At 41.8% G+C, this 22,067-nt stretch overlaps 5 protein-coding genes across 5 annotated transcripts; 3 read left to right on the top strand and 2 right to left on the bottom strand.

Moving 5' to 3' along the window:
- The first annotated feature begins 111 nt into the window (after positions 1-111).
- LOC137900458 (histamine N-methyltransferase-like) lies at positions 112-2,256 on the top strand. Its single transcript, XM_068744548.1, has 7 exons — positions 112-219; positions 494-640; positions 833-885; positions 1,017-1,124; positions 1,307-1,437; positions 1,545-1,638; positions 1,740-2,256. The coding sequence occupies exons 2-7, from the start codon at positions 504-506 to the stop codon at positions 2,102-2,104; spliced, it is 888 nt and encodes a 295-aa protein (XP_068600649.1). The 5' UTR covers positions 112-219; positions 494-503; the 3' UTR covers positions 2,105-2,256.
- Positions 2,257-6,608: 4,352 nt separating this feature from the next.
- LOC137900533 (histamine N-methyltransferase-like) lies at positions 6,609-8,507 on the top strand. Its single transcript, XM_068744635.1, has 6 exons — positions 6,609-6,733; positions 6,825-6,877; positions 6,996-7,103; positions 7,556-7,686; positions 7,776-7,866; positions 8,155-8,507. Exons 1-6 carry the CDS (start codon positions 6,609-6,611, stop codon positions 8,505-8,507), a joined length of 861 nt encoding a protein of 286 aa, XP_068600736.1.
- A 1,570-nt stretch (positions 8,508-10,077) lies between these two features.
- LOC137899963 (histamine N-methyltransferase-like) lies at positions 10,078-13,084 on the top strand. The gene is made up of 7 exons (XM_068743997.1): positions 10,078-10,342; positions 10,886-11,025; positions 11,390-11,442; positions 11,838-11,945; positions 12,057-12,187; positions 12,333-12,426; positions 12,723-13,084. Exons 1-7 carry the CDS (start codon positions 10,322-10,324, stop codon positions 13,073-13,075), a joined length of 900 nt encoding a protein of 299 aa, XP_068600098.1. The 5' UTR covers positions 10,078-10,321; the 3' UTR covers positions 13,076-13,084.
- Positions 13,085-13,784: 700 nt separating this feature from the next.
- On the bottom strand, positions 13,785-16,454 carry LOC137899964 (histamine N-methyltransferase-like). Its single transcript, XM_068743998.1, has 7 exons — positions 16,398-16,454; positions 15,616-15,763; positions 15,446-15,498; positions 15,024-15,131; positions 14,626-14,756; positions 14,298-14,391; positions 13,785-14,148 (listed from the first exon to the last, which is right to left on the bottom strand). Exons 2-7 carry the CDS (start codon positions 15,750-15,752, stop codon positions 13,793-13,795), a joined length of 879 nt encoding a protein of 292 aa, XP_068600099.1. The 5' UTR covers positions 15,753-15,763; positions 16,398-16,454; the 3' UTR covers positions 13,785-13,792.
- A 946-nt stretch (positions 16,455-17,400) lies between these two features.
- LOC137900499 (histamine N-methyltransferase-like) lies at positions 17,401-20,089 on the bottom strand. Its single transcript, XM_068744591.1, has 6 exons — positions 19,942-20,089; positions 19,544-19,596; positions 19,164-19,271; positions 18,507-18,637; positions 18,324-18,417; positions 17,401-17,909 (listed from the first exon to the last, which is right to left on the bottom strand). The coding sequence occupies exons 1-6, from the start codon at positions 20,076-20,078 to the stop codon at positions 17,554-17,556; spliced, it is 879 nt and encodes a 292-aa protein (XP_068600692.1). The 5' UTR covers positions 20,079-20,089; the 3' UTR covers positions 17,401-17,553.
- Between the last annotated feature and the right edge of the window lie 1,978 nt (positions 20,090-22,067).

The raw sequence follows: 22,067 nt of genomic DNA, 5'->3' as shown, positions 1-22,067 counted from the left end.
ACTTTTCCAGTCAACCTTTTCACTTGTACTGGAATATGTTGCATAACAGTACAGGCTGTTGCATGTACCTTTTTAAAAGGGTGGATCTTAAAAGTTCTTGCTCATTGTATAAATTTCTCCTGGGAATTTTTTCCTGCCCTTCTTTTCCTCACAACAGTGTAGGAGGCATCTTTGTCAGACTGATCCCACCACAAACTCTCATATCGTCACCTGCTGAATGTAAGTAAAATGTGTTTCAAACTGTCGATATTTTATCAATATTATCTTGCTCGTATTGGTTAAATGAGATTTCAAGGCGACTCACATTGCGGGTATAGGCAGGAAATGCATGTTGCACTTGTTTACGAATCCTCGCTTACGACGTTAAATGACGTTGTCGTTTAACGATGACTCGGAGTTACGAGCGGCTTTCTGAAATTTTTAAGTATGTGTTTATAGACATCGCTGTTATGGCGAGTGTGTGTGTATGTGTGCGTGTGTCTTTCTTTGCCAGATAACCGGATATGGCATCTATACTAAGGAGTCTGATCGGTGACAGTAACAGGTACCTGAAAGCCTTAACGCTTTTCAAGAAGCACACCACCCTCTACCGGAATACGTACGACTTCATCGACAATCAGCTGCCAAATATTATGCCTCGGTAATCTTTCACACTCGGCCTTACGTGCGGCGCATTGCCGTACTACTGTTGACAGAATAGAACGTACCTGGGTATATCAAAGAGCAATCTATAAGCTCCGACTGGAATGTGAATAAAAATGACAAATGGTGTTACGGATGTGAATTTCCAGACTTGACTGAATTCTCCTTGCAATTTCTATTATCCCTTCAGCAATTTAAATGGAAAGTCCCATCTGAACATTATCGGAGTTGGAAGCGGATCTGGTAAGAACACAAAAATGTTCATTGAGTCACTATACGTCCCAAATGCCTCGAAATTTAGGACTCATGAAACAGCAAGGTTGATTTTAAAAGCAAGATATTTTTTCATTTTATTTTTTTGATGGTGACTCTAGGTGAGATTGATATCAATATCATCTCCATGCTCCGTATGAAATACCCGTCACTGAAAGTGGACAATGAGGTGGTGGAGCCCGAGCCCCAGCAGATACACGACTATAAAGGTACAGCCTTTATACATCTATCATACGTGTCTTTATTGGCTACACATATATACAGTTTAACTAGCAAAGAAATAAATAAGAAGAAAAGACTGGAAACTTCAATATATAACAAAAAGGCACTGAGAAGCAAAATAAAATCTGAACATTGTTGCCCTGAATCTGTTTTCTGCCTGTCGGTGCAGACTTGGTGTCCCAGACTCCAGGTTTGGATCATGTCACATTTAACTGGAACCAGATGACTGCTGAAGTGTTTGAGGAGCAGTGGAAAGGAAATAACATGACCAAGAAGGCGGATCTAATTCACATGTTTCAGGTTGGTGTGACCATGGTAGTCCTTCCAGTGCTCCAAAGCAATTCATCAAATTAGAACATCTGTCCAGCATCAAGCTACAAGCTCATTAACTGTATTCAAATCAACAGATGCTGTACTTTGTGAAGGATCCCGGAGCCACCATCAGCTTCTTCCACAGTCTCCTCAACAAGAACGCGAAGCTTCTTCTCGTTTTACTATCCGGTCAGTGATCTGATCTCACAAAGTATGGCTTAGTCTCAGTGCAACCTCACAGGGCCACCAGTTTTAGATTCCTAATTCTGTTTTCATGTCATCTATTCTAGATGACAGCGGTGCAGGAAAACTGGTGAAGAACTATGGCAAGCAGTTACGTAACAATAGTAACGATGAAATATCATATCTGACCACGGCAGAGGTCAAACCTTTGCTGGAAGCCAAGGGGCTGAAGTACCGTTGCTACAAGCTGCCAGCTCAGATGGACGCCACCAACTGTTATGTTGAGGGAAATGAGGAGGGAGAGCTGCTGTTTGATTTTACTACTGAAGTGCATAACTTTAAGAAGTCAGTCCCACCTGAGCTAAAAGCTGAGATCATGGAGTTTTATCGGCATCACGCCTGCAGCCTGGACGCCAATGGGAAAATTCAGTTTAACCTTGATTCTGAAGTGCTAGTAGTTGATCGAGTGTAACTAAAAGAGACCATTTGTGTTTTGGAACGATCCATATTCATCCAAAATCAAGATGAGGTTATGATTTAGATCCGTAAAGGAGATTGGTGGCAGCGAGCGCCGATCCACATAAATTGGCACGACGCAGGTCATGAATAAAAACATTGCTTATTACTAAATGTCTCCTGAATTTGTGTCCATCCTGGCACCCTGTCCATCCTGAGTCCATGAACCCTCAATCACTCATGCGACTATCCATAGTCTTATCAAGGAACAAAGCTCTTATCATCGTACGGTGAGGTGGTTTCAATTTGATAGTTGAGTTACTGCCAATTTTCTCTGCTTAGTTTGAAATGAAAATTAATTTGTCAGGGAAATTCTTCCTTTTTCAGTGTTTTGAGTTGCAAATTCTCTGAAGAATTACAGACTCCGAGTGACGACTCGGATCGTTTTGCTACATGCACTAGCGTCTCGTCTACCGCCGGCTTATCCGTCTCGCGGGTCACAGGTGTTGCAGGAGCCTATCCCAGCTGACTACGGCTGAGAGACGGGGTACACCCCGGATGCGTCGCCAGTGTATCCCAGGGCCACACAAAAGACAAACACACACAATCACATTTGGTGTCACTAATTTACCGAGGCTGCATATTTTATTAAAGGAAAAACTTCCCTTTAACAGGCAGAAACCTTGGACAGAACCTAAGGCTCATGGTGGACGACCGGCTGGGTGGGTGGGGAGGGAGAGAGAGAGAGAGCGAGCGAGAGGAGTGGCAAGTTTATGTTGCGCTTACCTCCATTCTCTGCTGGGGGTAAGTGCTGTGTGCATAGAAACCTATCAACGCAGCTGCAAAATAGGTCCACCAGGAAGCCCCAGAAGCTTTGCAAATGTGTAAAACACATCTATTTCAAATCCAGATGGGCTCAATTCTGACCCTGTTACATACACAAAGTCGAAATAGACACACCACTCAGCTGTAAGACGGAATGGAAGGCTTCTAAAAAACAATTGGACGATGCAGGGAGCGCATCGGGAGAGAATATTTTCCATGGAAGAAACCGGCTCCCGGCACAGGGACAAGCCCCCGAGCAAGGCATTAGTTTGCGTCAGTAATAGCTCTCACCGAGGGCGAGCCGCTTTAACATGCATTTCATGGCCGACAGAGCAATTGTTGACTTGCTGCTGCTTTCGGACTAGATGGATATTCAAGACTACATATCCGTAATGTTAAAGATATCTATATACTTAACCCTCACCAGTCACACAGGTAACACTGCTTTGTGATTAGTTTCTTAATAGCCAATATCAGTAGCAGATTGTCAACTTTTACCACCAATTACTATTCAAGGTCAGCTCCTCCCTTTATGACTGGCCATAATTGTAGTTTACTTATGCATGTCAAATAACCGTGGATCTCCACGTACTCTGTCATGGAGTATGTGTGGAACTTGCGGCTGCAAGTTGTGGCACGCCTCTTCCGTCAGGCTGCTTCAAAGCATGTGAAGCATTAATTCTGCCGCTTATTGATCGCTTGCTTTGGCATATTCCACCAGTGAAAACTAAATCACTGCTCGCCAGCACAACTGGTTTCTGGGCTGTTGGCTCATTATTCTGCGCATGCATTTGATGTGATTTTAATAAATGTGGCTATTTAGGATGCGTGGGGGCCCATGCATTCTGAGGATCCTGCAGTGGGTGGTCTAACAGAAATATTTCTATGTTTCATGTCAACTTCTATTAGAATGAATTCAATTGAATTGTGTTTCCATGACCCAAACTTGTTTTGCGGGCCCAAAGTATTGTTTTAACCCGAGATGTACAATGAATAGAATGCCGTGTGATGTTTCGCTTCATTAACGTTTAGATTCCAACCAGCTGTAAACGGGTCAACCAGAATCTCAAGTTCATCATGGCAAGCAAAATAGGACCTTTTAGTTGCAGAATTTAATTGTGTTTGGATTCTATCGGCTGAATCGATCTCTTCTCACAAATGCAGAAGTGCCTGACGAATTTGACTTGGATGTCTTAGACCTTTTCAAAACATGTTATTACATGTTGTGTTTGCAGACTGAGTGACAACGTGGCATAAAGCCCGACACAGATGTCATATGCATGGTGTGAGACACACCGAAACGTTTTGGGAATTTATTCTTTTGTTGCTGAAGGACATGTTTGCATTTTTATTGCCAGATTAAGCAGCTAGCTAGCAGGTACGTCGGTAGTTCTACTGTGTACTCTACTTCGAGGCTTTCTGTTCTCCCCTCAGCACTGTAAATGAAAAGTCCCACCTGAATGTTATTGGAGTCAGAAGTAGAAGCGGTAAGAACACCTATGTACCTGTAGGTATTCTTGTTTGATATGTTTTCTTCTTCCCTGACGTTTGTGACTCACGTATTGGCTCGATGCTCATCCGTTTCTGCCTCAGGTCATTTTGTTTGAATGCAAATCTTTAGACATCTGTCTGTGTGCATAGCATAATTGGTGCTCTCAAAAGCCCACTGGACTGTGGATTCCTTTAGGGCTGAGTGTTGGAGTAGAACAACTTGTTCCCATTGTCAGCCTCATCCATCTGTTCAAAACGCCTCACATTTTATTGAGCAAATCACACACACACACATCCACACTGACAGGAGAGAGTGAGGTAATACCTATTATTAAGAGAGGATCTATTTCAACAACATGCATTCTTGAAGAGCACAGGATTCTATATGTGCATCACATAACTAATCTTGTGACACAGTTTTGAACAAAGTGGTGAAAAAAAATTGTCTGTTCATCCTATCATCCTCTTCTTTAATTTGCTCTTATGAAGTGACACCATTCAGCTTCAAACGTCGTATGCTTCGCCTCCCTCACCTGTTTCTGTCTCCTGATTGTAGTGTGGGAAAAGCCAAGGATGGACTGGCAGAGCATTAGGAGACACAACTGATCTGCATCCCCATCACCATTTTTCCAATTAGCTCTAGTTTATATATATATGTACTCTGCTCACCTGCCCGATTATCAGAGTGTAATAATGTACTTGTATCAAATGGAAATTTGAGCAGGCAACAGGGAACGGCATAAGAGTGACAGGTAGGACACACCCATGTGGTTTCTCAACATTTCTAAATGTATGTACCCAGTACAGAAAAATATGAGGAAGACATTGTTGTAAATTCTTCATCAATATTTCATGTTGGCGAGAGAAACGAGAATAATTGTAATAATTCACAACGGCAGGGCTAAAATAATTTCAGAAATCGCTGATAATTTCAGTTATGCTGGAAGATTCTATGTGCTAACTGTGATCTGCTGCACTTCTGTGTGAAGTCAAGTTACTCAAAGGGTTAAACTTCAGAGTGCTTTCTGATTGGATTGACAGCCTTTATGTTATGCATTTTTCTTTGAAGCAAAGTTATAGGAGGACTCGTACGTCTCGAATGCTGCCTCTCAGCACATCCACAACTGCAACTAATTGTAAGTACGTCGTTTGATTAGAGCAGGGGTCTGCAACCTAAAACATCCGTTTTTGTTTTATTTTTATTGCACTGGTTTAACCATTTATAACCTATAATAATTATAAATACTTGCCAGATTTTGAAAGTAGTTTTTTTATATATATATATATATATATATATATATATATATAGCGTTTTCTGGGCACCCAAATACACTTTACATTGTGCGTTATCCATTCATTCCATACTTGGTGGTGGTAAGCTACGAGCCACAGCCGCCCTGGCAGAAAGTCCCATCTCTCCTGGAAAAGGTTATAGTTATAATTCTAGGGGTTAAAGAGTTTTAAATACTAAATAAATGCTTAAATACTAAGTAAGGTTCCATATTATGAAAAACTCACTCATTATCAACCCATAAACAGCTAAATAAGCCATCCAGTCAATCCTGCATAGTTCTTTAATCATGTACAGAAATGTTTCTGGAAGAAATCTCTCTTACTGTGACGTCACAGTACAAAAACGTGCACATGCATGCGCGTGCACGCAATGAATTTAGCTTCGTTTTCGTTTTTAGAGGCTTTTATGACAGCGGTATGAGACAGAAAGTACGGATGCTGTCCTGCAGCATCTGTTTGCTATTTTGATCAAAGACTGTCAGATATTTCATATATCATTTCTGAGAACTGCGTTAACTCGTGGTAAAAGGGTTAACGCAGCCTCGTTCAAAGTGTTTACCATACTAAAACAATTTTGCCCATCTTCGCCGAATCATCGATTCGTGCAAAACACTAATATACTTTATGTAATCTTGCTTGACGATCAGTTATTGGATTATTAGGTTATTAAAATTGATCAGAGGAAAAGAAAAAACATTCAACTGTGTTTTTCAGTGAAATTTGAATATTAACAAAACAGCGTGGGAGGTTGAGGTATCTGTTTAGCCTCTGTGGTTTCAATGCATTCAAAGACATTTAGTCACGCAGCGGCACCTCCTGTTTTACCTGAAGCTCCTCTCCCCGCTATCAGTCTGATCATTGCGTACTGCTATTCCGGATTTCTTTTTTGTTTTTTTTCCAGATAACTAGGCATGATATCGCTGTTTACTAATGGAGACAGGTACCACAAATCGTTCCAGCAATTCCTGCAACGCTCCGATGAGTATGACTCCATGCAGAACTTCATCGACAATCTGCTTCCAGATATTCTGGAAAGGTGATGTTCCACAGTCATCAGACATCGGACAAGACTTTCCTTGAATTGACTCCTCTGAAGAATTTCAATATTTGTTCTGCTCTACCTTCAGCAGTGTAAAAGATATGTCCGAGCTAAACATCATCGGAGTTGGAAGTGGATCTGGTGAGAACGCACACGATCCAGAATACACACATAAATCCTGGTGCTACACTTTAGGTACCCTTTTGCATTTTGCATTCATCCAGCAATGAAAATTTGAAAGCTCAGTTGGTTCCTGCAGGTGAGCTCGACCTCAACATCATCTCTGCGTTCCACCGGAAGTACCCAGAGGTGACTGTGGAGAATGAGGTGGTGGAGCCCATCCTCCAGCAGCTAGATCAATACAGAGGTACGCCCTTTATCGCCACGCAATTCTCTCACCGGTACTTATCAAAGAGCTGTTTGCCACACATGTTCCTATACCCCAAAAGATTTTCCAAATTTAATGACTGTGATTTAGAAGGTCATTTGTTCCTGTGTCATTTAATTTATACAATGCATCATTGTAAACTTCTATTACTTGTAAGTATTTGTATATATTATTGTTTTCTTTATCTATTACTGCAAAACGAAAATGTACATATTGTTATTCTGTTTCTTTGTTGAGTGGAGCAATGTTGCCGATATAATTTCCCTATGGGATTATTAAATCTGATTCCTAGACTGTCATTAAAAGCTCATGTTACTTTATTAGAGTGTAAATGTCACTATAATACCTGAGTAACAAAAAATGATCAGTCAATATTGTTACATTGTTCTTAAAATACATCCCATAACTCCATTTTCCATCTGTTGATGCAGATTTGGTGGCTCGGGCTCCAGGATTAGATCACATCAAATTTCACTGGTATGAAATGACTGCTGAATCTTTTGAGGCGCATTGGAAAGAGAACAAGAGGACAAAGAAGGTGGACGTCATTCTCATGTTCCAGGTTGGTGTCTTCGTCGTGGACGGTCAATCCTAACAGAACATTACTGGAGCATCAGTCAGCCTGCCCATTGTCTGTGGTAAAACCGACAGATGCTGTACTACGAGGACTTCAGCGCCACCATCGACTTCTTCAAGAGTCTCCTCGACACAAATGGGAAGCTTGTTATCAGTCTCCTTGCCGGTTGAGTGAATGCACCCGTTCTTAAATAGTATATCAGTTCTGCTATGTTTCTACTCCACCTTCGGCACCCACCATCAGACATGTATGAACCAGCCCACTGTGTGTCGTAGCCTCCTATCACCATCTGTGCTAAATGCAGATACACAGATGAGCAAATAGCTAATACAAGGACTTGAATTTTAGAATTGTTATTTTTGAATATGTAGCATTCAGATCAAAGCGATATTGTGCTTCAATACAATTTTACAGCACCTCGACCTTCTTATTGTTGATTGTCATTTATTCCAGAAAATAGTGGATGGGCAAAGCTGGACAAGGCCTACGGCGTCCAGCTGACTGATTCCTTCAATATCACTGCTGATAACATCAAACAGTATTTGGACTCCAAAGGACTGCGCTACCAGACGTATTTGCTGCCATCTCAAATAGATGTCACGGCTTGTTTTATTGAGGGGAATGAGGAAGGAGAGATGATGCTTGATTTTCTTACTGAGGTGCTGCACTTCAGTCAGTCATCCTCACCTGAACTAAAAGCTGGGATCATGGAGTTCATTCGCCACCCGGATTGTAGCGTGGAGTCAAATGGCAAGGTTATGTTTAACAATGATAATGAAATAATAGTGGTAATCAACTCAATATAAGTGGCGCAGTGGGTAACTTCACCTCGCAGTGGGTAACTTCACCTACACTTGAGAATTTTAAAGTTTACAACGTTCAAGGACAACTCAGGGTCACAATGTGCTTTCCAAAATTTAAAAACAAAGAAGGGACCGAAACCACCAAGGCAATCTGATGTTTTGGGCCCGGTAGTTCAGGGTTCTGATTACCCCTAACTTGTGCTTCAGTGGGTGGTGGGAATCAAAAATAAGATACTGGTCGGTGTGGGTGGGTTAATGGCAACTGGACGGTAATGACTCCAGGGTAGCATTAGCATTCATGAAAGGAAATGCTAATACTCCTGGGGAGTCTGATTTCCTTGGTGGTTTCGGTCCCTTCTTTGTGTCCTTTTTTTCTGCTCCATCAGGAGTAAAAGTATCTAAACTCTCCACCATTCTCTCAGAACTGAAGAAGCCTCTTGGATGAGAGGTGGAACGCTTTCAGTCAAACTTGAACAAGTCCAGTTGATTCTTCTATTTTTGCTATTCGTGATTTTACCATGATGCCATTGGTGTGAGGGTCATGTTGCTGCACTTGTCGATGATGATGATGAATATATTTATTAGATAGAATGTTAGGGTACAAGTACAGTCACACAGTAACATGTATTACAGTACAAATAAAGTCAAACATCCTGTCTAAGAGGAGCATTTCAAAAAAGCCCTTGCGGTCTTGTTTCCGTTGTTAATTTTCCTTATCACGTACACCTGTGTCTGCCTCTCGCTCCAGGACCTGCGGTGTGCGGATTGGCTGCGCACCTGAGGCAGATTGAGGCAAATCGTCACCAGCCCTCATAACCCCTGCTCCGCCCGCCGTTCCCAGTCGGACTATTCTTCAGATCTCGTCTCTACGTGCAGCACGTCTTTCTGCCGCTCCCCGTCCCTGCGTCTTGCCTCGCCCTTGCCGACCGCAGCTGATCCGTGCTCCCGGGTCCTGCGTAGCGTTTTCTTTTTTTTGTGACCGGTTTTGTTTTTGGTTTTTCTTTCTCGGCTGTGTTTTTTGTTATATAGATATTTTCATTGGGCTCCAGCCACCCCGCAATCCTGTGTGCGGCTCCAGGATATTGTGTTTCCTGATGGACGTGTGCCAGTAAAACATAAAGTCCACGATCGCACCGTCTCCTCCCTCTGTTCCCTGGGGTCCTCTCGCACCGGTCCGCAACAATTGGCCTGGATAACTGAGAACATACACAGACCATGATAATATAACTTGTCTTCTCCACCAGGGTTTTGTAGGGGAGAATCGGTCTTTGAAAATCTTTTCAGTCACTCCTCAACGTGATACTGGATCACGAAAGAACCCAGATGAGCCCCCAAGTTGTGGTGGCAAAAATACCATTGTCTCGGGTTTAAGAGGAAGATGCAAAAAAGGAAGAAATATTCGATGTCAATTTTGTTCATTGATCTAAAAAAACATACTAATGACTCTGCAGGAATCGTTTACTGTGGATTTCTCCAACTTATTTTATTTACACAATCAATTTAACACTAGAACTGCCAAGGCAGTCATGTTGGCTGCTTTCAAAAATTTCAATATAACATGGTTTAAATAAAACATAAAACAATCATTATAGTTTTGATTTAGTGGCCTGATGTTTTTCTTAGGTCATTATAACAATAATCCAAATTATAATGTCCGAGCAGTCAAAATGACTGCGATGGTCAATCTAGTAGTAGCAGAATTCTGGTAGACCGAGTGTTAATGGGTTAACAATCAGCATTTTGTCATTGGACTGGCACACCTTTTATCCCACGCGTAGAACGAAACTGATTTAATTCCTGTCTGTTGATCTGTCTGGATGACGCATCCGTCACTTCATGTAAGTACAAAAACATTTGTATTCAAATTTAAGATTCAACGATGTTAAACGGCTTCAGCAGCAGAATTTCTAGTTTGTTTCATCCAAATAAATCAGTTTTGATTAATTGATTCAATTTTTCTGCTGGATCGACTCATTTAAATACATAAAGTATCTTTAAAACCTACAGTATCTGTTAGTAGCTACATTTTATATTTATTGCAAGCAGCACATACGTTGAACCAAAGTATTCCCTGTCGTGTATTTCCTTGCTGAGGAACGTGCAGATAATACTCTTCACACAGAGGGAAATTTTCAATTTGACTTTCATGATATTCAACTTCATTGGAGGAAGTCAGAAAGGGATCCGCTGTTGAGTAACCAGCAATGAAGTTAAACAAGTCAGAGCGTGTTACACTGAGCTGTGCAAACAGACACAGTAGCAACAGGAATTTCCATGGCAACTTGGTTTTAATCTATTCTTATCTCATCAGTAAATTCATTTGAAACATAATCTATAATCTACACAAAGTGAACTGGCCTGTTTGTGGATACTTTTGACAGAGCATGTCATCTACACTGCCTTCTGTGCACACTGATGGTGGTAGGTACCGCCAAGCGTACCAACGTTTACACGAGTGCTGCAATGAGCATCAAGGTATGCGGGACTTCTTCAAAAATGAGCTGCCAGATATAATGTCCAGGTAATCGTCCACACTCACATTTTACTTGCCAACATGCAATAAAGTAAAGTGTTACTAACTTCTGACTTGATAACGTGTGTACAATAGTGGTCAGGTGAGGTTTGTCAGTGCAGGAGAAAAACAGGTTCTTATTTCAACAACAGGCAGAACAGGAAGGATGACCTGGAAGAATTGCCCCAAAGGCATTCAGTTGCTCCTTAAAGGGAAAGGGGAGGGGGCGCTTGTTATGTCCCAGAAGAGAACTTCATTTTGTTAAATCAATAAATATGATTTGCAGTTTCATACTTTCAAACACTTCGTGTCATTTCTTCCATGAAACTTGGCTCTTCTGAAGACTCAAAATATGTTTCTCTTCCCTCACCAGCGCTCTAAGTGGAAAGTCCGTCCTAAACGTCATTGCGTTTGGAAGTGGATCTGGTGGGAACACACACTCGTACATTGGAACTGAACTCTGAACCATCTGCTAAAACTGGCAAAGCCTTTCTGGACGAAAGCCACCGTGTGTCATTTACACAGTCGGTCGTCACCGAACGATAAACTCGTTTAACGATGACTCTGAGTTACGACGGGTAATTAAAAAATCAGTGTTTAGTGACGAGCAGGATGCATTTGCAGCAGCGCTTCAAGCGAGTATGTACATATTTACAGTCTAAATGGACTATATGTACGCCCATGGCCCATAGGCAGCTGAGATAGGCTCCAGCAGCCCTGTGACTCGCAATGTGGCTGGAGACAAAAAAGATTACAATCATCGCATTTACAAAAACAATGGATGGATTGATGTGTTGCTCAGACTGTGTTGCTGCCTGCAGGCCACCTTGACTTGGACATGCTCTCTGCCATCCATCTGAAGTACCCAGAGGTGACCGTGGCTAATGAGGTGGTGGAGCCAAGCACCCACTTTTTCCATCAATACAAAGGTACTTTCTTTACAGGCACACATTTATCTTATATACCAAACGATTTCATTTTTGACATTTCAATCATACTTACACGTAACTTTGTTGTTATAATTGATTCTGTTGATGCAGATCTGGTGTCTCAGACTCCGGGTTTAGATTACATCAACTGTAGCTGGAAGCAATTGACAGTTGAAGAGTTTGAGAAGGACTGGAAAGAGAACGAGACGACCAAGAAGGTTGACTTAATTCACATGTTCCAGGTCAGTGTTGCCATAGTAGCCATATTACACTACACTTGGTACATACAAGTCGTGTTCCTTTTGCAGACCTCCACAGTGGTGAATCCTAACAGAACATCTGTCTGGTATCAAGTTCTTAGCTGGTTGTCTGTGCTGAAATCAACAGATGCTGTATTACGTGAAGGACTTTCGACACACCATCAGCTTCTTGCAGAGTCTCCTCAACAAGAATGGAAAACTTCTAATCAGTATCCAGACTGGTAAGCGGTCGATCTGGTCTCAGGTTGTATCATTTTATGGGGCATTTCTGTCATAATTCTTTGGATTCTGCATCGTATACAATATGTCCTCAGCAATAGCGCGGCCCATGGCTTCGGGGATTGGTGGTCACCATCCAATTTCTTTCCCAACACGAGCCAGACAAACAGCTCTGATGCCATTAATCCAAAGTGCTACTTGTTTCCAGAAGACTTGTCAAGAACATTTTTGCACAAATACATACATGCTTCATATGGTATTAAGATTTTAGCATTGTTCATTTTGTCATCTGTTTCAGGTGACAACGGTTGGTCACGGTTGGAAAAGAAATACTACAAAGAGTTCGCCGGCTGGCTCTGCCCGTTCAGTGACGACGTGAAACGTGAACTGGACGCCAAGGGGCAGCGCTACCAGAGCTACTGTCTGCCAAGTCAGGTCGACATCACCGAGTGCTTCAATGAGGGGGATAAGAACGGAGACCTGATTCTTGATTTAATAACTGAGGTGCTGAACTTCAGAAAGTCGGCCTCAGCTGAACTAAAAGCAGGAGTCCTGGAGATGCTTGGCCACCCAGACTGCAGTGTGAAGTCCAATGGAAAGATTATGCTAGACAGCAGCTCTGAGGTGATCGTCATCGATCTGCTCATTTAACTCAGCAAATATGAGTATCGATCCAATGTTTCTAATTCTGGTTCTGGACCTAAAAAATACCTAAAAGTGTGGATTTGAAAAGTGCTTTGTCATTGGATTCATTTCTCATGACTCTTTATTTCTTTTGTTGCCTGGTGAAAATGAAGCTGTGGGATCATTTTGCACCAGACTGGTCCCTGCAGACACTCTCACAGTTGCAGTACTCGTTTGCATTACAAAGATGCCAGATAGACACAAACCATAGAAATCGTTGCTGCATCGCTGAGTCAAGAGTCGCTCAATGAAGTTGTTCATCTGCTGTTAAGTAGGGACGTCCCGACTTTAATGTGCAAACACCAAGTCTTAGATGTTCAGAGGGAAAAAAAATGAGGCCTTAAAATGATGTTCGTCCACTAATTAATGGCCCATGAAACCTTTGCAAATAATATTACCCCAATTAAATTTAACTTTGTTTTTGTCTTAAATATATCTCTTCACATCAATGTGAGGAATTGATCCTGAGGTATATATTTCTGCAGTAATATTGGGACAGTCATCTGTGGAACTCATAACACTGTGTAAGAATGGTTTGTTCAAATATGTATTTATTATTATTAGCGAACAGGATGCTGAATCATTTCTCTTACAGAACAGTTTTTGTGGTTTATCCATAAATACAGTAAAATTTTACACTTTTTTTTAAAATAATGAATAAAAATGAACAAATTGTCGTCTGCCTTAATTGAGTCGATCCACGACTATCACTTCGGAGTTGTAGTTAAAGAAGACTTTGTCGTCCGTCTCCTTGCTGCATTCCGAGCGGAGAAACTCCTCGATTTCGGCTTGAAGCTCCGGTGACGCCGACTTCCTGAAGTGCTGCACCTGAGTGACGAAGTCGAGCAGCTGCTCTCCCCTCTCGTTGCCTTTGATGAAACACTGTGTGATGTCGGTTTCCGATGGCAGCTCGTAGCTCCGGTAGCTCAGGCCCTTAGAGGCCAGCAACCTTTTCACGTCTTCGCTGGTCACACAGCTCACTTCGGCATTAAAGAACTCTTTGCCGTAGGTCTTCCCCAACTTTCCCCAACCGCTATCGCCTGCAAAGACAAGACGACGAGTGTGTAGCTAAAGATAAAATAGTACAAAAACATCCACACAGATACACAGAGATCAATGTACCGACTGCATGCGGAACATCTTATCCATGAGAATAAATGTTGGGATGAGTCGAGATGCCTTCACTTACCGGTCACTTGATTGATCAGGAGCTTGCCGTTCCTGTCGAGGAGACTCTGGTAGAAGCTGATGGTGGCTCCCGCGTCTTCCACGCAGTACAGCATCTTTAAAAGTCACCACAGATACAGAGCAGGTAACTCGATGCTATACAGGTGAGCTAATATGCTATGAGATGCACAGCTTTAGGACCAGTAGGGTTTCCTTCACCCTTCTGGAGGTGATGGAGAGACACCGTACACAATGATGGTCAGACGGATGAGGGTAACGCTGTACGCCCACTTTGGTCCAGGGATGAAGAAAAAAAAAATACAGTTTGCGCCAATGACAGAAACGCCGACCTGGATCATGTGAATGAAGTCCACCTTCTTAATCGTCTTATTCTCTTTCCACTGCTCCTCGAACTCTTGGGCAGTCATCTTGTTCCATTTATATGTGATGTAACCTAAACCTGGAGTCCGAGACACCAAGCCTGCACCAACACATGCAGTCATGGGATGCATTGCAACAATAATACAACGTTGAATATCATTTTTCTGTTTTGATGTTGATAGCCATGGAAGAAGTTGTTACAACGCCAGCATCCATGGCCGAGTCCATCCCAAACTCCACATGATCAATAAGGGTCTGATCCCGAAGATCCTCAATTACTTTCATTTACCGTCCATAAAGGTGTTTTCTTCACCGTTTTCATGTGTTGCTATACAAAAGTGTGCGTGTGTGTGTGTAAAGGCAATACTTCTGTAGTCCTGCAGCTGCTGAGGGTCGGGCTCCACCACCTCATTATGCACCGTCATCTGCGGATAATTCTGATGCAGCACGGAGAGCATCTTGAGGTCAAGCTCACCTACAGGCGGCAAGTTTAAAACAGATTAAATGTTGACCTTATCTGAGCATCGCTTCCTTACAATACTGAGACGGAAGGCCGGCTCGATTTAAAGAGACGGGTTGAACAGAGGATCATAGCATGGACGAGCAAGTTGCTGGAAACCTCAAATTAACCAAAACTAAGTTCTAAACCTTGACAGTTACAAGGATGAAAGTGTGTGTGTAGCCTGTATATCTGTCATTTCCCCAGATTAACACGAGATGATGAGCTCCAGTAAAATGAGTCTGAACACAGGGCAAGGTCAGCGCTGAACGCGGCGGTTTCATTCTTACCAGAGCCGCTTCCCACTCCAATGACGTTTAGATGGGATTTTCCATTTACAATGCTGAAAAGGAGAGTGACGAATTCAGACCAGTCAGTCAATGAGGACAGTTCACTGTTAAAAACAGCTCTAGAAACAGAGTGAGTGTGTGTGTGTGTGTGTGTGCGTGTGCGCGTTTACCTGGCCAGCACATCCGGCAGCCGAGTGTCCATGAAGTCTTTCATACACCTGTAGCCAGTAGAACACTCCAGGAACAGCTTGAAGGCTTGCAGGTAGCTGCTACGATCAAGGTACAGGCTCTTTAGTGGAGATGCCATGTCGAAAACAGCTGTAGATCCAATAGAGGGTCGTTATGGTAACAGAAATAATCCAGACAGGAAATTAATGCATTGATTGTGCTTTCTGTATCTTTTGAGATGGAATATATTTATATATATTATCATAATAATAATCCATGTACAGTAAATGAGAAAGGCCAGTTCTACATGCAGGATTCCAGAATTCCTCAAGGTGGTGCTGGAGGCCGGGATAATTCCATCCAAGGTATTTAGGAGTCTGAGTAAGGATTTAACACGTGATGCGATAGGGCGGCGTTCATTGGTTCCTGATAAACAGGTGCACAGAAACGGAATGCAAGACTGGAAATGCTTGACTGGCTTGATTTTCCCCAATCTTGTCTTGAAACCAGAAAGAACGTTTCTGTTTGGACCGATTTATAAACTGCAACACCGATTTCTGTCGTGCTAAAAGTCGCAGGGCTCAAAGTAGGGTTTGAGCGATCCTTACAGCTGCAAACTATTTAAAAATAATATAAATGAATACAGAAATACTTCAAACCCGGTGTCATTCAACCATGAAGCCTGCGGTTCTGGTTCCGATCAAGGAGGGAAAACGTTGTTAACTCAAACAAAAGTACTTTGGCTCACAAGGTATTCATCAAAAACACGAAAATTGTCACTTACACGTATTGGATGTGGAGAAGCGTGTCTGGAGAGTCAGCAGTCAACCGTGAAGCCTGTTGTGTTGGGTTCTTCTAACACAACACAACACAACATAACACAACAAAGCCCGCCCATAATTTTGTAACAATCCAATTAGAGAACTATTTAAATGCGCGTCCTTTGATGGAAAAATGCGCAAACCTCTGCCAAGGACAATAATAATAATAATAATATAAAAAAAGATTAGAAGCCGGTCATATATTTAAAAATTCCTGGATCCAGATGGTGATCCGGGTCATCACCAAAAGGTTCTAAACTGTTGTTGGAATTTTAATAACCATGAAAGTGAATCGGATTTTATGTTTATTTTTAACAGATTTTTGAATCCGTAAAATTTCATATTTTTTCCTGACCTCATTCTGGATCAGATCCAGAATGTATTTTGAATGATGGTGCATATCAGCCGCTTTATGACTGTGATTTTCAGTTATTCTGTGGAGGTGGTGTTTATTTTTGATAGGTATGTGTCAGTAACAACGCTTTTCTATAATATTTTATTCATTTTTGGGGGTCGGGGAAGTGGAACAGACACCACCTCTATGGGGTTTTGGGTGGATGATTGATCTAAAACCGGGGCCAGCAACCGAAGACACGCGTGTCACGGCTGGCACGCGAGGGCATTTATGTTGGCACGCAGAGAATATTAAGAGGCAAAAAAAAGAATAGCACTTTATCATATTTAACGCCTCACAAGAAATGGAGCACACTAAATGTTCTTAAAGACTTAGTGGCACACACTCAGCAACTAACGCTCACCAAAGCTTTCTCAACAGTCTAATTAAATAGTTTGCACAAGTTAACAAGAAAAAATAAAGTAAAATCATTTATTGATCTGAATCAAGGGCTGAAAGCGATTTGAACTGTGACATTTTAGATTACAACACAACAACACAAAAACATTTTTATTAACAAGTATTGAAACAGCAATGCATTTCCCTGGGGAAACAGTGCAAACTAAATAAGTTGGTTTCGTTGACAAGATTTTTGAAGATGGAGCGACACATTCCTTGAAACATTCTGCATATTTTTTTCCAGGAAAAAGTGTTTCCAGTGCTTCTGCACAATGTGACGTAACGAGATGCACAAAATAGATTAAATCCTTCTTTTGTTATCTGTTTTAAGTGAGCTGCTCTAAGATGATCAACTCAGAGTCGCCGTTCATTAAAACTTTTCCGTTGGACTCCACACTAACTTCTGGGCGGCGAAGAAACTCCAAGATCTTAGCTTTGAGCTCAGGTGAGGTTGTCTTACTGAAATGAACCACATCAGTCACAAAATCAAGCATCAGCTCTCCGTCCTCGTCCCCCTCAATAAAACACTTTGTGATATCAAGTTGAATTGGCAGATTGTGGCTCTGGTATCTCACTCCCTTGGAGTCCAGGAAACGTTTGATGTGGTCAGAGGACCGATGTTCTTCAGATGCGCCGAGCTGCTTGCTGAAGGCTTCTAGCATCTTTACCCAACCAGTGTTTCCTGGAACAGATTAAACAAAACCGGACCAAGAGTCAACTGTCAGTCGGGTCAGGCGTCAAAAGTCAATATTTTGTTTATGGAAATGAAAACAGGGATTGAAGAAAGTTCACATCAAATAAGGTAGCCACCAATGATGTCACAGAAATATATGAATAAGTCGATGTAACTTCATAACAACACATGCTAAATTAATCACTGCACATCAAATCACATTTTTATTTCTAATCAAAGTAATTGTTTGTGATTACATAAAATAATACACTTTATTAAAGCAATTCTGTTTGCAATACTCTGAGATAAATGTGGACATATTCCAAATGACAATGCTAAAATGTTGTCCGACTGTCCGTCCATCCACTCAACCAAAGAGATACATTTTTTTTGAAGAAGTTAAAACAACATCCCTTCACTTACCAGAATGTAAAGTGATGAGAAGTCTTCCATTCCTGTTCAGGAGACTCTGGAAGAAGCTGACGGTGGCTTCAGGATCCTTCACAAAATACATCATCTGTTGATTTCACCACAGACAATAAACTCATTAGTTTACATCAAAACAAGACCAATGGGATTAATTGTTGTAGAAATTCTAAATGAAACCTGGAACATGTGAATCAAGTCAGCCTTCTTAGTCCTCTTGTTCTCTTTCCACTGCTCCTCAAACTCTTCAGCAGTCATCTCGTTCCAGATAAATCTGACGTAATCCAAGCCTGGAGTCTGGGACACCAAATCTGCATCGACAGACGTAAAACAGACGTAAAACAGAGTGAAGGAAAATTCTGTATTGAAAGAATAATGTTTCAGTGTCAAACAGCAGAATCCGTATTGTTTTAGTAACTGCAGATTGATCTTTGAGTTTAATTGTTCCGTTTACTCACCTGGGATATGTTGTCTGGGGTTGCACTTCTTAGCTTGTGTTTGATTCATGATACTACCACTACTTCATTAACACGACAAGTCAAGAAAATAAAGGGCTTTATTTGTGCGTGTGTCATTTTAAATAAGTCGAGCATCATTACTTTCTCCACAGTTAGACGTTTCTACTCATAACTGTTAACTTTTTACACAGTTGAGTCATTAAAGAACCGTCTCCTCACTAACGCTTCAATGTCCTCGTGGTTTTCCTCATAGGAGATTTACCTTGTGGGTTTTTTGTTCATGTCTGCATTTGGGTCCTGAACATTATGGGATAAGTTGTCATGTTTTGAGTGTAATTTTGTGTTCTTCATGATGTGTGTGTGTCTTTATAGTGAATACCTCTGTAGTCACGTAGCTGTTGGGGGTTTGGCTCTATCACCTCATTATCTACAGTCATCTCTGGATACTTGTGATGGAGGGCAGAGAGAATCTTGAGGTCAAGATCACCTGCAGGAAAAAAACAGTTTATCAAGAACCCTTGATCAGTTTGACCAACAAATGCAACAGAACCACTGACTGGAAAAGTCACTTTGTTTGCAACTCCAGTTAAACATTGTTCTGGGATCAATGTTTAACTGGACTCATAACTGATGTCAGTAGGAAATGTTGCATCCAATCATCAGCTTCTCTTTTTACTGCTCGTCACATTAAATTAATGCATCACAGGACTCATAAATACAATCATCTATAAATGTGATCTCCAGAGTCTTTGTTCTTACCACATCCACTTCCAACTCCAATGACATTCAGATTGGACTTTCCATTCCCAATCCTGAGGAGACAAGATAAATATGTTGGACCTTCATACCAGTCGTGTCTGAAAATAAAAATCTCCAACTTGACAAATGTTTGTCACATTTTTGGGCTTGCACAGCCATGGTGGCGCAGGAATGTATTTCCATGTATTGACGATGCACACAGTTTTCCGAGCTAACGAAGGTTGTGAAGTTCACTCTGTGGACTTTGTGTTGCGACCACGCTAACCCAAATCCACATGAAGGGAAACAAAAGTCTGTATTTGATGAAGTAGAGAAAGATTTGGGTATGCAGCAAAGAGAAGGTAAGGTATCTATTCAAATATCTGTAATGTGGCTCATAAATAAATATCGAGGATTACTTTGCCATTATATCCGGGAGCAGATTGTCGATGAAGTCCTGCATCGCCTGGGTTTCAGTGCAGTGTTTCAGAAAATGATCTAAGCATTCTAGGAACCTGTCGCTGTCACTGTGCAGAGCTGTCTGTGGTGATTCCATGCTGAAAAATACTCTATAGACAAAATATGACAAAATTAGTTGTTTTCAGCTATGCTAAAAAAAAAAAGGCTACAATTATATGTGCAGTCAGGAACAATCACTGAAGGTCATTTCACATTGGTCCATGCACTGTTCAGGTATAAATGCTGTGTAGAACGTACCAGCTTCAATACAGAAAGAGATCATTTCATGGCTGCTAATGCTTTGAGGTCAGAAAGCAACTTCGTCAAAATGAGAAGCAGGAACTGAGAATTTCTGCCTGACCGGAATATCCCAACATCGACAGCAATCCAAGTTGTTGGTTGTTGTTGAGACACAACAATGACCTGACAGAGGGAAGCATTACACTCTAACTTGTTAAAAGTCAGCGTCTCTCCCCCAGCAGTCATTTACTTTGACTTTTGAACCTTTGTAAAGGTATCATGTTTTAATGCCCCTGTTCAATAAATGTCTATGATAAGTAAAAGTCTCTCTCTCGATCTCTCTCTACCTGAAAACAATTTAAATACCAGAATCATCAAACCAGATCAGTGAGATTTATCTTTCACAGGAAAATAAGATGTTGCCATTAAAATGTTTTAGTTCTAGATGTATAAATCATTACACTCAACATCATGACATCAGCCACGTCTGTTTCACTGAATCCTTTGAACTAGTCTAAAAGCTACAAGACATTAACTCTCTGTCATTAAACTCCTTGTGCACATGATGTCTCAGCTGTGGATTGATTTGAAGAAAGGCTTTACTTACATGGTGGTACAGTCGTGCATCCACAGAGGTCAGCAGTCTGAAACAAAGCACTCTGAGAGCTTCATTTAAAATCAATGACAGGTAGCAGAAAAAAAAACCACGTGATAAATCCATCCAATGAGAAAGGACTTTAGAAACACACCCAATGTATCAGAGCCAGTTATGATCAAGAGGCGAAGTACACCCTGGATGAAACACCAGCTCATTGCAGAGCTACATGGGAAGCAGGTCAGGTTAGGGTCAGGTTATATCGTCATTACACATGTACGAGCTGAAGGTAACGAAATGCACTAGAATTGCAGTTACGAGACAGATATAACCAGGTAAAAATTAGTGTAGAAGACAGATGTGGTGGACGCTGAATGCATGTGTGTCTGCTGCCCCGTGTGTTGAGTGTGGGTATAGCCTGGGGGTGGGTGTGCCTGTGGGTGTGTACGCGTGGACGTGTGTGAGGCTTTAAAGGTGCGCACACACCTGGAACACCGAGGCTAGGGGAGAGGCAGTTGGGAGGCCGTAATTTTTGTTGACCGCTTTTACACGCGTTTGTACACTTTGGCTTTATTTTCATCCATCCATCATTCGTCCGTGCAATATACTTTTCGGACTTTGTCTATCGCCAGTACCGCCGTACTTGGGCCTCAATAAATGCACCCGTGAACGCATCCTGGATTCCGCGTCTCTGTACAAACATTTGAGCGCGTCGGACAACTACGCAGGACCCAACGCACCCCTCAGCGGCTAAACCAGGGAAGGAAGCCGCAACAATTAGGTTTACCACAGATTCTCCAAATTTTCTGCAGAAAGCATAGATCTAGTTGCCGTGACAACAACTGCAGCAGGGGAGAAGACCCACTTGTATAATGAGGACACGGGACACGGTGGACTCTCTGACACCATGTATAATGAGGACACGGTGGACTCTCGTTGGTAACGACTTTATCAGATGACCCGGAAGTCTCCTGCGACCCGTAGATGCAAAGCATTATGGGACACGTAGTCCGCTATAGCTACTACTACACCACTTACTAGCCACACTCATAGCTAGAATACAGATCTAATGCTTTGCTCGTTTTACTATGTGCCTGCGTGCTATTGGTGCACCTCCGCTCCGTCATTAGTGTCCCACACTGTGCGGAAACTCGCCCAGGACTTTAGTTTCGCACAAAGCACTTAGATCGCGCTAGTAATATAAATTAAATGAAAAAAATAAAAATAAACCCGAAACGGTACGCAAGTGGA

The sequence above is a fragment of the Brachionichthys hirsutus genome, chromosome 10 (genome assembly GCF_040956055.1).
Source record: "Brachionichthys hirsutus isolate HB-005 chromosome 10, CSIRO-AGI_Bhir_v1, whole genome shotgun sequence".
Taxonomy (NCBI): Eukaryota; Metazoa; Chordata; class Actinopteri; order Lophiiformes; family Brachionichthyidae; genus Brachionichthys; species Brachionichthys hirsutus.
The sequence above is the reverse complement of the archived record's forward strand: the minus strand, read 5'-3'. Positions and strand labels throughout refer to the sequence as shown.

Bases quoted from the DNA above. Each gene is read 5' to 3' on its own strand.
- LOC137900458 (XM_068744548.1), top strand. From the start codon at position 504: ATGGCATCTATACTAAGGAGTCTGATCGGTGACAGTAACAGGTACCTG. The intron at 1,125-1,306 runs GTACAGCCTTTA...CTGTCGGTGCAG, and splicing joins GCAGATACACGACTATAAAG to ACTTGGTGTCCCAGACTCCA. The intron at 1,639-1,739 runs GTCAGTGATCTG...CATCTATTCTAG, and splicing joins TCTTCTCGTTTTACTATCCG to ATGACAGCGGTGCAGGAAAA.
- LOC137900533 (XM_068744635.1), top strand. From the start codon at position 6,609: ATGATATCGCTGTTTACTAATGGAGACAGGTACCACAAATCGTTCCAG. The intron at 6,734-6,824 runs GTGATGTTCCAC...CTCTACCTTCAG, and splicing joins CTTCCAGATATTCTGGAAAG to CAGTGTAAAAGATATGTCCG. The intron at 7,867-8,154 runs GTTGAGTGAATG...CATTTATTCCAG, and splicing joins TGTTATCAGTCTCCTTGCCG to AAAATAGTGGATGGGCAAAG.
- LOC137899963 (XM_068743997.1), top strand. From the start codon at position 10,322: ATGACGCATCCGTCACTTCAT. The intron at 10,343-10,885 runs GTAAGTACAAAA...TACTTTTGACAG, and splicing joins TGACGCATCCGTCACTTCAT to AGCATGTCATCTACACTGCC. The intron at 12,188-12,332 runs GTCAGTGTTGCC...TGAAATCAACAG, and splicing joins ACTTAATTCACATGTTCCAG to ATGCTGTATTACGTGAAGGA.
- LOC137899964 (XM_068743998.1), bottom strand. From the start codon at position 15,752: ATGGCATCTCCACTAAAGAGCCTGTACCTTGATCGTAGCAGCTACCTG. The intron at 15,499-15,615 runs GTAAACGCGCAC...TCTCCTTTTCAG, and splicing joins CTGCCGGATGTGCTGGCCAG to CATTGTAAATGGAAAATCCC. The intron at 14,149-14,297 runs GTAAGTGAAGGC...TTGTCTTTGCAG, and splicing joins CCTGATCAATCAAGTGACCG to GCGATAGCGGTTGGGGAAAG.
- LOC137900499 (XM_068744591.1), bottom strand. From the start codon at position 20,078: ATGGAATCACCACAGACAGCTCTGCACAGTGACAGCGACAGGTTCCTA. The intron at 19,597-19,941 runs GTAATCCTCGAT...TTGTCTCCTCAG, and splicing joins CTCCCGGATATAATGGCAAA to GATTGGGAATGGAAAGTCCA. The intron at 17,910-18,323 runs GTAAGTGAAGGG...AATCTGTTCCAG, and splicing joins TCTCATCACTTTACATTCTG to GAAACACTGGTTGGGTAAAG.